The 15,415-nt window shown below is 39.7% G+C and overlaps 1 protein-coding gene across 3 annotated transcripts in view; it reads right to left on the minus strand.

Annotated features, from left to right (window-relative positions):
• The window catches only part of USP53 (ubiquitin specific peptidase 53), a 34,148-nt gene extending 23,240 nt beyond the window's left edge, over positions 1-10,908 (minus strand). Inside the window, exons 1-2 of one of the 3 annotated variants that reach the window (XM_065736822.1) lie at positions 10,783-10,908; positions 1,412-2,076 (exon numbers count right to left, since the gene is read on the minus strand). In XM_065736822.1, coding sequence (XP_065592894.1) covers positions 1,412-1,555 — 144 coding nt within the window. In that variant the 5' untranslated portion in view covers positions 1,556-2,076; positions 10,783-10,908. The other 2 variants (XM_065736824.1, XM_065736823.1) reach the window with 2 other exon arrangements.
• Positions 10,909-15,415: the final 4,507 nt, after the last annotated feature.

Genomic DNA, 15,415 nt, shown 5'->3' on the forward strand with positions numbered 1-15,415 from the left:
ATAAAAGGGAAGTCACCACCATCACCCACCATTTGATAAACAGCAGTAAGTTGTAAGTGGTAGGATTGTCTGAAATCATAACTAAAAATGACTTAGGGTTTAATTTTAGGCCACCCTAGGGGAAAATACCAAAACTGAAAAAGAATATAGGTCAGGCTGTTCTCACTAAAAACAAAGCAGCAAACTCATTCTGCTCAATCTATCATACGTTTTTGTTTTAAATGTACATAGATACTATATTTACATAATGTGGATCTCTCTTATCTTTTATGTTTAAATGTATACAGTTTTTAAGACTTTATGGTAGGGATGATTTTTGTTTGGTTGGTTGGTTTGTTTTATGGTTGTTTTGTGATTTTTTTTCCCCAGTTTTTTTCCTTTTTTTTTTATTTTTACATTTTAAAATATGAAGTCTGTGTTTCTTTTAAGGCCTTTGGCAGACCAGCAATTTATTTTATTTAAAAGGACCACACTGTGAACTATTCCAACTTGCAGACAACCTGGAAAGGCCAGGACTGCTCTGTCACAGAATTAATTAGATCCCAATATTCTCTGTTGTAAACAGGCTTGTGAAAGACCAATATTTATTGTGCTAATGTTACTGTACTATTAAACTATACTTTGGAGATATAAACAGGCCACATTTCTTCAGTTACAGTGTACATAAATACAGAACAGTTCGAAGGCAAAAACATGCAAGAAGGTGGTTTGTATAATATAAAAACAGTAAAATGCCACATTTATTTGATGTACCTCCTAATTCCATACAACATTCCTAAGATTAGAAACAAAGCTTTCAAACTGCACGTGCATCTTCTGATCTGCCCCAGTAACAATTTCACATGTTAGTTCTGAGAAAGCATTAGTGGAATAAAAACAGTATCATATTTAATACAAGTAGTTGTACTGGCTGCCCCACATTTAAAAAGACAAATGCTGTACTTCCTGCTAGGTAATAAAAACATGATGTTTGACAAACATCAGGTTTAAAATTAAAACATCAATTTATATAGTTATGAGAAAAACTTCCAAATATGAAAGTTTTCCTGACAGTGTATACAAACAACAAACATGCCGCCATTTTTGGCAAATTATTTAATATCCACAATCCCTTGAATCAAACACTATATAAAATTACTTCCACAGTCTTTTTTCTATGGTAGCCACCTTCTTTTCCAGAACACGTGAATTACTGAAAGACACAGTATTCCATCTCATTTAGCATCATTAAAATGTTTAGTAACTTGAGAACTGAATTTAACACCATTGAAAAACGTGTTGTTTTTCTGTACAACGCACACTGCAATAAAAACAGTCAAAGCAGCATCTCTGAGAAAACTTTTTCCTCTGCTATGACAATCAAAGCTGCAAGAAAATGAGAAGTGCTTAGTAAATAAAAATTTTTTCTCACCTGAACAGCACTATTAAGAAAGCAGCTGTTCTGTCCTGGTTCGTTTAATAAGCCTTTTGTAGGGGCCAGGGACAATATACTTCCAGGCTGATAAACTTTACCGAGGTTACCCCCAGGTTTTCTTAGAAATTTCACCCATGCCATTATTTTCTAGACTTTATAATTGCACTGTTCACACTTAAATATTTAAGGATATGATGGATCCAAGGCAAAGAAGGTCCTAAGACAATTGCTCTGAAGTCATGGCATTCCATTCAACACTGTAACAGTAACCATTCAGGGGTTTACACCCTTATTCCAGGTCCAGCTGTCAGTCATCTATGAGGATCAGTCCATCAGCTAAAAATCTTCACGTGGCTTTATTTTAACTGACTTTACAAAAATAAAAAGGAAAAAATACTATAAAAAATATACTGTCCAGCTAAGGTTAAAATATGTTATTAGAGTAAAAGTTCTTATTAAGGACGTTGCACAGTAATTGACTTCTTCCAGGAATTTCAACAAAGCATTACTATAACTCATGAGTTGTGTTATATCATGAGTTTATACAGGCATTATACACGTATTCTCTGACTTCCTTCCATCTTTTTACTTCTAACTGCGATCCACAAAATATAATCCAGTTTAGAAGACTCCATGTTTATCTCATTCTTTTTCCAGTGAATCTGAAAAAAAAAAAGAAAAAGAAATATAAGAATGGAACTTAAAGACCTTCTAAATAATAAATTGAAATGATGGCTGAAGATACCCCATAATCTAAAGGGGCATGCAACAATCAGGGAAGAAGAGAAGAAACAACTTCCACCTGACAGTCCTAATAGCGTTCAAGACAGAAAAATTAAAATATTGTATCTGTCATAATCAGTTATGTTCTAACTCATTCTGCTGATATGCAGCAGCTTTTTAAAAGATCACAATGCATTATTCTAATTCAAAATCCCCAAGTTCAATAAAAAGATTATCAAAAAATAAATATTTTTATTCCTCATCTGAATATGAGACACTTCATTTCAATATCACAACAAACGACATAAATATGCATCTAACTTATGAAGATGTCATGGATGGATTCTCACTTAGTACAGAATTTGGAAAGCTGACTACTATCTAGAAAATAATTAATCTGCCTGCATTCTTAAAAGATCAGGAAAACCACAGCTAGTTGCAGACCACAAACATTCTGATACCTGTCCTACATCAGTGGCTGCCTCAGTAACCAATCCCAAGACTCAAATTCCAGCAGTAAGTTTCTCTTGTTGTTGAAGGTCCATATTTTCAGGTAAATGATTTATTATCATAGGCATGCTCATAGCTCATATAGTGATCCCTGCAGAGCAATGAATTAGCCAACTAATTCACGTTGATGTAATATTGTTATTGTGATGTTACTAAAACATCCACATAAATACTTAAACAAACAGAACAGAATAAATTTAAATAAAGCAATTATGACCACATATTTGAGAGAGGGGAAAAAAAAACAGTGAAATACAATCTTTCACAGACAAGCTGCTCAGATTTTACAAGCACTTGAGATATTATCATTACATAGCAGAACTTGCAGCATCCCTACTACATTTTCTTCCACTATGTAAACCTTTTAAGGTTGGTGAGCAGCATTCCAAAAACAGATAAATACAGTAGTCCACCGACAAAAGTTGAAAGATGACGCCATGAGTTCAGAGCTAGCAACATCACACTTGTGTCAAGAAGTTCTACCACCCCAAAATACCATACAGCTAGAATAACACAGAAATGTATCATGTGACATTCAAAAATAATGCAGGAAGTCCTGCACCTATAAAACCTTTCATTTAAAAGAAACATTTACACTGGCTTGTATTATTATTAAAAAAAAAAAAATCAATAACTGGAACCTAACCAAAAGTCCCTTTTGCCCAGCACATAATCAGATGTTTTCTGTTTGTTTACTGATGTTACTCTATCTCACCCGTAAGTAATTTGATTTAATAATACTGGAAGTAGTAAGTGTGATTTGTGACAGCACTGAGCAAAGAATCTGAAATCTAACTGGAAACTGACCTTGACAATTTTGTTTTCTTCATGTTCACTGCAAAAAACCCAGAAGGAGAAAAAAATAAAAAGATGTAGTAGATAATTGTAAACATACATCAGTTTAAAATCTTACTAGAACCCTAAATTAAAGGGAGTACCTACTTCAAATTCTATTTCCACATGGAAATCAAAGTGCTACACAGCATAACTGCTATACAATGAAGCAAACTCAGGTGAGGTACAGGTAAGAGTACAGCAAAGATTAGGACAAAAAAGATTGTTTGAAGCTAGGCATGCAGAGGTGGTAACAGATCAGCACAGAGCAAGTAAAGGAAGAAAACAATTTCAACAAGTATTTTCATTGAGAAGCTTCACTACGGTATATTAATAAAAAACAGTGACTTACTAAACATGAATAAAGTGGAGCCAAGGAAAAAATCCAGGGTGTACAGCTGGTTATGACCACATACATATACACGCTTGTATATACATATATCTATGTAGATACACATACATTAGGAGCCATCAAAAATGCCTGGTATTATGAAGCACCATATACGGACCAAAGTTCTCCTACTATCAGATAGAACCATAGCTTCTAATTCCTAAACAAATAATATATCACCTATGTTTAATTATGAATTTTAAAAAAAAGCACAAACATTTTACAGTCAATTCTTTCAACTGCTAAAAATACTTTTTTCTGATTACTGATTTAGAACTTCTATATCCACACTAAAAACTGACCTACTATATTTCTGTCATAAAGAAAGCTTCGTCTCTAAAGTAGTAGGAAAACTTCTCGAGCACCTGTTTTCCTGTCAATACAGATTTCTTAATTCCACCGTACATAATTTCCCATATGGAAAAATGTTGGAGAAAGTTTCTCCAACTTCCTGCTGCCGTGTCAGAAAACAAAACTAAACATAAGATTTTCGGTAACTAGCAGAATCAAGCCAGGCACACTGAAGAGGAAACAAAAGGTGGGAAAGAGCCTGGATAGGGAACAGACTGAGTGGCCTACAGAGAACTAAAGCAGCAGAACATTCACACTCCAACGCATGCTCAAAGTATCTCACACAATGTTACCACCTGTGACAAACAGAATCAGTATGGGCCTAACCCACAAACATTACACTTGCTATCACAGACTCCCAGCGGAAACTACCCAACTTCTTAATACATAACATATCTCCAAAACCGCTTCACCAGAAGGAATCCATCAGCACAGGTGATTCAGCTTTCTTCTCTACTGATTGCAGCTCAAGGTCAGTATCACTCAGCCTACAGCAATGAAGCAATAAGGGAAGGAGATAGTTGGGAAGTAAAAAAGGCTGTACATCCACATTAAGTTTCCTTACAACCTTACAACTACAAATGCATTGCAAGAAAAGTGCAAGGACATGCCCAAGTCATATTAAGTTTAAGATACTTTTGTGTTACAGAATCACAGAATGTTAGGGGTCAGAAGAGGCTTCTATAGAACATCAAAGTCCAACCGCCCTGCTAAAGCGGGCTCCCTACACGAGTTGCACAGGTAGCTATCCAGACAGTTCCTTAGTATCTCCAGAGAAAAAAATAAATTAGAGATGTTCTTTTCAAGTGCAGAAGAGAGACAGGGGTCTTCTACACAGCAGCTGACAGATAAAAATAATAAAGTAATAACGGAAATTTTACCTCTAAGATTTCATTTTCAGCCTTGGGACTTAGTTACATTGGTGATAGTGATTGAAGAGATTCCATTATTTTTTGTCTTTCTATCTGACTTTCAAGCACCACTTCCCCATATTTTAGAGCAAAAGATTTATTTACACAAGGATATGAGGCTGGGAATTGAAACGTGGTAACTCTGAATTTACCCAGCCTGTATATTTTAACTGCTTCCAAATACACATTATTTGGAAATAGAATTCTACTGAAACAGTTTAAGACAAGAATTGTTTGTCCACTAAAAGCTTCAGGAAAGTCACTTTGTTTTCCATTTCACTGGTACCCTACTATAAGCATTCCATGCATCAAGTATTCGGCTGTTGGGATGGATTTCAGAAAAGTTATGGTTCGCTGTGAGAATTATCTATGTCAACATCACATGACACAAAGATGCCAGCTGCTTAATTTCACATCCATAGAGCTGCAAATACAAAGTATTTCAACTGTCACACCAGGTAAATGCACAAATAGGTTTATAAGTAAAACACTATATCGCAGAATACATTTATTGCACAATTTTCCATAATGCTGCAGTATTATAGCTGTATAACCTCTTCCAACAACCCCACAACATTAGTACATCTTTCCTGGAAAATTTAAATGCAACACTGGAAAAATCAGAAGTGACTACTTTGAAGTTATCCTTATACAGTTTTCTAAAATTACTGTCTATAATTGCATTCTTTAAACCACATATGTCAAACTAAACAATCCACCCCAAACAACTCAAACATGCATCAGTTACAAAAAAAACTGAACTAAAAAGGCCAGACCAGATAGCTCTACCATTTAAAAGCTCTCTGCAATTATACTAAGTTAGAAATTATTATAAACTGGCACCACAGTCCCTTTGTTTTATCAACTATTGTCTTTCTCCTCCAGAAGGGTCATGCTTAACAGAAAATAGCTGCAGAATAATTCTACTCAATGCAGTTCTCTGGCAGTAAGATTATTCAAGTCCTAGTCTGAGGTAGAGAATATCACGAATCTTCCTTTCTCTGCTAGTAACCTATATCAAATATTATGCTGCATCACTTTTTATTCACTAACAAGACGGGCATCAGAGAAGAGCCTTCCAACAGTGCTATGAGGAACGTGATTAACATTTGTCACACATTTATTTTCACAGCCTTTGCCTTTCCCCGAGGAAAGTTTATAGTACCATAGTATTTAGAAATGTAGATAGTACATCAAAGTTTTTGGGGTTTTTTTTGTTTTTGTTTTGCCAAAGAAAGCTACTGTGGAAGATGCAGGCAGGGATGTATGCTCTTTAGTCATAGCAAACTTTGCCTGATCTGGACCATCCACTAAGTGTATTATTTCCTACCCTCAATGGACGACATTCCAAGCACCTGAGAAGTAATCCTGCTGATCGACTCAAGACCACTGTCTTGCTTGACCTAAATTCAGTCTTCTTCCAGACTGAAATTAGGAGCTGAATACTGTTCCTACATGTATACATATAGTAAGCCAGCATTACACTGAATCATTTATAAAAGACTTTTAAATTTCAGTGGCTAATAAGTCCTTGGTTTGATAAAGGTGTGGGTGACTGAGGATTGATTGTAATTAAATAAACTGATCTGATTTGTAGCAACAAACTGTACAGAGTCTTCAAGAAGTACAGCCTTGCAGCAAAGCAGATGTTTCACATGATATTAATTAACATGCTATGTAAGATTCTTATCTGTGAATCAAAGAAATATTCTTGCTCTTCAGACTGAAGGAACTAATTTTGGATGATAACTCTCAGAAGTAAAAACAAACAAACAAAAACCTTCAAAAGCACCAGTTATTTACCAGCCTAAGTTCTTCTACCATGCCTAATTTAAGCAACTGTTTCTCAGTCAACACTGTTCCCCATCAATAATCAGACTACCATCAGCTGTGTAGACATACAGAACAAAATACATGCCTGCCACAAATTTCTGGCACTTCTCTTTATAGCCTCCAGAACAAGAAATCCACTAATCTGCAAAAATGCACATTTTCACCAGTTTCATAGGCATACCCTGGGAATTAACTGTGGCTTGCATGGTCCTTTCAATATAAAATTAACACCTAAATCAGCACAGAACATGACATAGTTACTACTTTACATCAGACACTTTCTACAAGAACATTTGAGTTTAGACATCTCTGGAGAGCATTCAGTTAAAACTGGTGAGATAAACAGTTGTTTCTATGATCACTGGAACTCTGAGTGCCTGACTCCTTACACAGTTATGTCTCATGGGTTACCGTCAGAGTCCTAGCTGGGGTACACACCAACTCTGCTCCTTGCACCTTCTTACAAGGTCTCTTTTTTCCAACAAGATGCCTATTTCCATGCACTCTGTAAGTGCACAATCATTGTTCAGACTTCTATGACTTCTGTTAAATTGGGCAGAAACCTGCCAATGGGTTCAAAAGCTGTTGACTGTGTCTTAAATTTGGCTGAAGAATGATTACTTACATCTCAGTCTCATTTTGCAATGCATTCCAGCATGTTGCATAGATGAATAGTGACAAACCGCTTTGGTGCCCAACAATAAGGCTACTTATAAGCAATGCAGCTTTTTGTTTCTGCTGGCAGTTCACACCTCTGTGCTGAGCTTGGCAACCTTGTCATTGATTTGATAACTCTGGCAAATCAATTTCTTAACTGATAATTTGTTATAACTTGGGAATTTAGATACATTTGGAAAGAAGAGCAACTAAATGTATTTGCTAGTCTACCACGCTGTGACAATGCTGTTAGAACTACTGACACCTCCACAACCAATCAGGATGAAATCCATCAAAAATCCAACAGCTTATGATCATGAAAATTTGAATGTTTTTGCCAGTTTAAAGCTTGACATTAGAAATTGACAAATTTCACAGATCAAAAAATCTTGATTTGTACTGTGAAAAAGCCACTATAAATATAACTGACTCCATGTTTTGGTCACTGTACTAATACGTCCCTATCTTTATTACTGTGTTGGACTCCATGTGTCAGTAGATCTCACTTGCTGTAAAATACATCTAACGATCCTAGTAGTCTTTCGTCTTTGTCTTCAAAAGCCCTCAAACTATATGCTTATAAAAATTCATGTTTTCAGTATTTGATACATCAGATAGGGCAAAAAAACCCTTCCATTAATAAGAGCACATATTTGCAAAACACGATTTCCAACAAGAACATTACTAGAACCAATTAAATCACATCTCCGGCTGTGACAATTAGCCTTTATTTCATCGGGTAACGGCAAGTACACCAGCCAGTACTATTGGTCTGACACATTCTTTCTACCTCTCAACACTGACTCAGAAAGTCCCCAAGAGACAAGTGTTATTTCATGGCCTTTTCTCTCAAAACACCTCCAAACAATGTCTGAAGATCTTAAAACCAGAGTTTTTTTCCCCTGATTTAAATATCTTTATTGTCTCTTCTCTTGCCTTCATCCATTTAGCAGTCCCTCAGAAGCTAAATCACTGCTCTGTGATGTCATATTTATTCATATCCTTTCAGGATGGGAGAATCAGAAGTGTAGATGCTATCACAGATGGCTTCTGTAAAAGCATACAGTTTTTTCTTTAAACAGTTCCAATGAAAACTTTCCTGTTTGCATCTAAAAGAAAACAACAGGTTCACAGCAGCATCTCTCAACTGTTGCAACTAGGAACAAATTTCAGAAATAGCCACAATGGGAACTCTGAGTAAAGATCTTAAAGACAAATTCCCAAGACATGACATGAGCCAGCATTTACAGTGAATCATCATGCATAGAAACTCACACTAATGAATTCAAATGGAGAAGTAGGACAGAAGCAGCAGAGAAGAGGAGGCAGCAGAGTGTCTTGGCTTTAAAAAATTTGGAGCCCAAATGCCCTTAAGCAGCAAGTTATCTTTGACTTTTCTCATATGAGCATTTCTCCCTGCTGAATTCAAGCATCAGCATACATTAAACATAAGACCCATTAAGATCTCAAACTAATCTGAATATGATGAAATCTCAAGAGTGCTATTCCTGACAATCCTCACCAATATCTCACAAACACTGAGACACGTTATTAAAAACAACAACAAACTACAGAGATATTTGTTTCTCCACCTTCTCAGCCATTCAGGAAGTGTTTTGTTCTCTGGAATGTTTCATGATTAATAGATGTGAAAAACACCAAGTCTTTATTTCTTCCCCCAAAGCTTTCTTTGTACAACCTTTTCTCCTCAGTCCACAGAGCTCTACTTCAACCAAGTCCATGACCTTAGTACAGCTTCAGCACATCAGCCTTTCACTGTGCCCTGCCAAAATCCTACTTACTTCCACTTAAGCCAAAAAAAAGCATTTCTGAAGAAGTTTTTGAACAGGTTTTACTTCTGTTGCTACGCCCTTAAAGAGAAAAAGGTTCGGGTTTTTTTGTTTGTTTGGGGTTTTTTTTTGTTGTTGTTGTTTTTTGGGTTTTTTTTTTTTTTTTTTACTGCATCCAGCAGCAATAGCTGAGGAAAAACTGCAAGTGTTGCAATCATGACTCTGGAGAGCAACGTAACTGAAATATGACAGCAGTAATATCGACCCTGGAGCCTCATGGATCCCACAACCAAAGGACTCTGCCTGCTGTACACCACGCGTCCTATCTGACTGGAAAAAGATTCTGTGCTGTCAAGCTTCGATAGAAAAATCAAGTACATTTTCAGTGTTTTCACTGTCAACTTCCCACCGGTCCAGGATACAAACATTTTACAGGAGTAACAATATTAAAAATCCTGACAAACAGTAACTATATCTTACATTGCAACACTGTTCAAGCAGGAGAACACCACTTGTCTTTTATTTAGATTAACGTGCACTCAGATCGTAACAAACTCTCACTGTTTTGACGGCCAAAGCCATCACTTTACAACAGGACAGTATAGGGACAACAGGGGGAAGGGGCTACACATCACCACTTCGGCACCATTCACACGATCAACTTTTTGCCCTTAAAATAATCCCAAAACTTCTAAGCAAAAACGTGCGAAATCAAGGATTATAAGGAGATTCGTAAAAACCACACTTACTTTGGGAAGGGAAAAAAAAACGCGCTGGGAAAACAAGACATATTTCCTCCGGAAAGCTCATTTTAAGGTATTTGCATTGAAAACCAAAGCAAGGGACAAGCGGAGCGCCGGATGCTCAGCAGTTTGCATGCAGCCACCCACCTGCACCCCGAGCGCTGCTCGCGCGACTCCAGACGCTGGGAACTGATTACATTTCACAGAGCTCCACGCTACCTGCACTGGCATTTCCTGTTCCGAACGCCCTGAAAACGCTCCAGCAGAGCTCGCTGACGGGCATGTGACTACCGCGTTAAACATTAACTTCTGGCCCTCAGCGTGAAAACCCCCCGAGCTCGCCCCGTCCCGCACGCAGCCCGCACACCGTGCCGGCCTACCGCCGCTTACACAACCCGCGGACACGGGACGACGGCGGCCGCGGGAGGCGTCGAGCCGCGGCACGGCACGGCACCGCACCGCGCGTGGAAACGGTGGCGGATACCCCCTCCCCAACGAGAGCCGCGGGCTGCCCCCTGCACGCCGCCCTCCGGCGAAGCAGCCCCCACGCACCCTGCCCCGCCACGGTTATGGGGGTCCTCCTACCCCTTCCCCGGCTCGGATCCGCCGGGGCACCCCGCCTCACCTCCCGCCTCCGGCGGCGTCCGCTCGCGGCTCCTCTCTCGCCCCCTCCCGGCGGAGGCTCCAGCCGCGGCCCCGCCCTCGCGGCAACTTTTGCTCCCCCTTCGCCGCGTCCGTCTCCCCGCGTCTCGCCCTCTGGGGCGGCGCGTGCGCGTGCGCCCACCCCGCCTCGGGAGCCGTCTCCGCCCGGGCCGGTGATGCGCGTGCGCGGTGGGACGGCGCCGTGACCGGGGCGGACGGGATCTCACCGCGCGTGGCCGGCGCCAGGAAGAGGGAGGCGGGAGAAGGGGAGCGGGCAGCGCCCGGCGGTGATCGGAAGGGCCGGGCGGTGACGGGACCCGGCGCAACGCCGGCTTGCAGCGCGCATGCGCAGTAGGCGCGGCATTGCCCGCATCCTTCGCATCTGCTGGTGGGGCCTCGTGGGGTCGCGCGACGCGCCTCGCGCTTCCCGCCCGCGAGCACGAGGTGCTACCGCGCGCTGAGGCGGCGGGCGCGGGTGACACTGAGGCGGCTGGGGGCAGCGGCAAGCTGAGGGGCTGCGGCAGCCTTCCCTTGCGCTCGCATTTAGTACTGTTCCAGGCGCATCCCCAGCGGGCGGAGGGTGCACTTATCCTGTGCGTAGAAGCACCACAGCTGCGCCCCAGGTAACTGTGAGGAAGCGACTCTCGGAGCCGTCGGGTTACAGGCTAGGCAGCCTGAGTTGGGGCTGTTCCAAACCACCGGCTTTTCGTGTTAATAACCTGTTAAAAAGAACGGGGCAGCGATTGCTTTTCCAGCAATTGTTGCTGAGCGCTCCTTGCAGGATGTCTGCATGCACGTGGGCTGTGCTGGCGGTGCCCATGAGGCACTGCAGGCACGGGGTGCTGCTGGGACGAGGGCCGCTGTGCAGGCCGACCCCAAGCACCAGCATCCCAAACTTGCCTTGCACCTCAGGCCTGCGCTGCTTTCTCAGACCCCACGCTGCTTTCTCAGACCCCACGCTGTGTCACTTGAAGAGCTGCCTGCAGGTCACTGCCCCAAAGTCACGGTCCTGTTACAGTTATCTGCTGTGTTATTTTGGGGAGGGAGGAGTGCTTCCTTTAGTTATTTGCAGAAGGAATCACTTGTTCACGAGCACTTGCATTTCTAGTAGCTCGAGTGCCCTTAGTGGTGTGCTGGTGCTGCCATCACCTTGGATAAGCGTGTGGATTTCATTAACGCCACTCATAATGCTACTTTAACTATTGCCACGCCCGGGATCAGTCTTTCTAACAGACACTGATCACAGCTTCTTATGTTCCCAGAGGAGTGCTTATGTGACAATACATGGTCACTTCCATAAATGGCGTCTGCCGCCAGCGCCTTGTCTTGTAATGTCTACTGATTTCTGGATTGCAACAATGTTTTACCTTAAAAATACTGTGTGGAGCACAAGCCCTGTCTCAGACAATGTCGCTGCCTTCTAGAAATACCACAGTTTTCATTAAACTTTCATCCACGTTCATAAAATCCACTTCTAATACACTTTGATCAGCTTGGTTTTGCTACCATCTCTTCCATTTTGCTGCTTGTGTAAAAGGCTTGCTAAAAATGGCAATTTCTTCAATGTCACTCTCCAACATTTATCATCCAGTAGACAGCTTTTTACCTCAAAAAAACCATGATGCTTTGAGGAGAATTTCAATTAAACTGTTCAGGCTTTATATTTTTATATCTCTCTCCAGACTTGATGTGAATATTCATATTCTTGAAATGAGGAGTTTTAATGTAAGATTATTATAAACTTATTTCTTGTGACTTTCAGATGTTTTGGACAGTAATTGACGTGTAAAAAGTATCTGTTTAAGAGGATATACATTTCTGACAGAAAATAATACAGTGCATTTCCTGAATTCTGTGGTTTCTGAAGGGAGTAGATTATCTGATTCTCCCATTGTTCTCAGGTTCATCCAGTATTTTGGCACAGGCACCATGTTCTTATGTTGTTTATGTAGTACTTTATTAGCTGTGTATTGATAGGTATTTGAATTCCTAGCTTTTGCTAGAAATTTCAATTGCATGTTAAAGTCAGCATGTTGGCATTACCATCAAAAAGTCCAGTTTCAATTTAGAACATTTTGTTATGGTGTATTTGTACCTTCTGTGTCTCATTTTGGTTAGTGTCGGTTTAGTCCTTGATCCCTGCATTACTTCTTTGCTTAGGCAGTCATGCAAAGGCATCTGTGAATCCCAAAGAAGGATTATGACTTCATTGAGATTATGACCTCATTTTGATATTTTTGCTTCTCCATGCTCTCTACTTTCTTGTTTGCCTTTGCCCTTTTCTCAGCACAGATTTGTTCTTCCTTGCTGATCTATTTAGAAGTTCTTTGGACATACGCTGGTTTCTTCTGTTCTTTTTTTTTTTTTTTTTTGCTTTTTTTTTTTTCCAGAGGAAATGTAGTCTGTAAGCTTTAATTATGGTATATTTTAAGGTTTTCTACCAAGGAATCTTAATAGTCTCCCATGCAGTTCAGATGGATAATGACACAGGTGTGGTACAGGAAGCCCTAAATGAACTAAAAGAAGAATTTTAAAATTAGAGTAAGTGATGCAAATGCAAAACAATGCTGCAAGGGCAAATTATTTCCTCTTGTAGTTGCTGGTACAGGATATGTGCTGTGCATGATGCAAGGATGCAGAAGAATGTTTACACGTTTTAGTACTGATGTTTATGCAAAGGTTGATAGTATTAATAACATGGATTGTAAAATCAGAGAATTGACTGGAGAGTTAAAAAAGTGTTATGCTTAGAGAAAAGGGAGCCAGAGTAAAGTGACATAGGTATTCAGTGTTCTACTTAGAAATCCAGCCATTCGATTTGGCTTCTGCTGACTTATAAATGCTAAGATTTTCAAAAGGAAGAAAGAAAGATGTGGTAAAGTGGATGGTTATGGTTGGGAGTAACATGAAGCACAGAGCTGGAAGAGAGTGGCAGGAGGACCCTATCCAGATCCTTCAGCACATCTAAGTGCTTGGATATGTGCACATCTCCAATCTGGGACAAAACATATGTAGGAAAATTTGGCATTAAAAAAAATCATAGTATAGTTAGGAGCCATCCAAAGGATTTAAAGTAGTTGCATTAATTAACTTTTTCTCAAAACTGCGGGCATCATACTTCTTTTTCAGTGATGAATGAGATGGAAATCTGTGTTTCACAGCTGCATGCAACATGGTTTATTTATGTATTACATTTTTACGTTGTGATCTATACTGCTGTTGCCACTGGCTGATCTGTAAATAAATTTGGTTTCCTTCATCTGAAATAACTTTTTTGAGTCATGTATTTTGAATGTGAATTGTTTCTGTGAACATTTTCATATCTGTAGTTGTCCCAGAACACTCATCCTCAAGTTGCTTTCATATTTCTTCTTAACACTTGGAACATCTGCGCAACAATCTTTTCAAGCAGTTCCTATCCTCTTCAGATGATTTATAAAGAAATTATGCCAGTTTTAACTTTCCTTGAAGGAGCAGAAGACTGAATTAGTTTGTTTTTTCATTAAAAAAAAGTGAGTTGAGTGTATTTTATTGAGTAGCTCATATATTTGTTATTGTTGCTATTGCTCTTCTGGACCGGAGTACTTCACGATTATATATTATATTGCCTAATATGGTCCAGTCTGTTTTACCAGATTGTCATAGAATTTTATGTGCTCAAGTACTTGAAGAAACTTTAATTTAAAATACATTTAATTCCGATGGCTGGGAACTACCATTGTATTTTTCTAAGTAATTACCAAGTACTTATGAGACTGTCTGAGGCTGTGCAACTGTTCAGAAGAAGAAAAATGGAGAATTTCCTCTTCCAGCCAGGCTAGTGGAGCATTTATTTAAAGACTCCTTTAGGCAGATAGGTGATGCTCAGGCAGCTAGGTTCCCACTCCCTTTTTCATCTTCTCTGGAATGCTATTTTTAAAAAGCATTTTACTAACCTTTCTGCTGCAGCCCTGCTCCACACATACAGGCTCTGTGAGAAAGTGCTAAGTAAGGAAAACCTACAGAGTTAGGGATAGAGTGAGCAGAAATATTTCCAAAAAAGGAAAAGCACTTATGGGAAAATATGAAGTAGTCATGACAAAAGTAAAAGTGAAAAAGAATAATGAAACACGGGTTAATATCAGCGGTAATGAGCAGGATAGAAAAACATAAGGATATTAGAATGAAAGGAAATACTTGATCACTTCTTGAACTTGCAGTCGACACACTTTCGTAGGGCATAAACACACTAACTTTTAAGTTCTCTTCCTTTAGGTGCAGGAGCAAACACAATGTATTTTGCTCTTACTTGCTGTATGTTATCCTGACCATTCCCAGTAGTTTTTCCAGTGGTAAAATGTTCAGTAGGCTGCCAGAAGCAATTTCACTCTGAAGTCATCTTGAGTTTCACACTGAGAGTGAAAAAACATAGGTTTTCATTCTTCTCCATCCTACTGATGATAATAGGCGTGGAAAAAGGTCTGTGTGTGCGTGATTATGTTCATTCTTTAGGAATGAGGGAAAGAGCAGGGATTGCATAAATCTAGCAAATGTGTATTTTTTTTCTTGGATAATCCAGTTTCCAGCCCAATAATCTACCTTTGTGGAATGACAATGTGATGGAAATCCTCTCCTAT

The sequence above is a fragment of the Cyrtonyx montezumae genome, unplaced genomic scaffold, assembly GCF_038088225.1.
Source record: "Cyrtonyx montezumae isolate F1298 unplaced genomic scaffold, pur_monq_1.0 scaffold_2, whole genome shotgun sequence".
In the NCBI taxonomy this organism is placed as follows: Eukaryota; Metazoa; Chordata; class Aves; order Galliformes; family Odontophoridae; genus Cyrtonyx; species Cyrtonyx montezumae.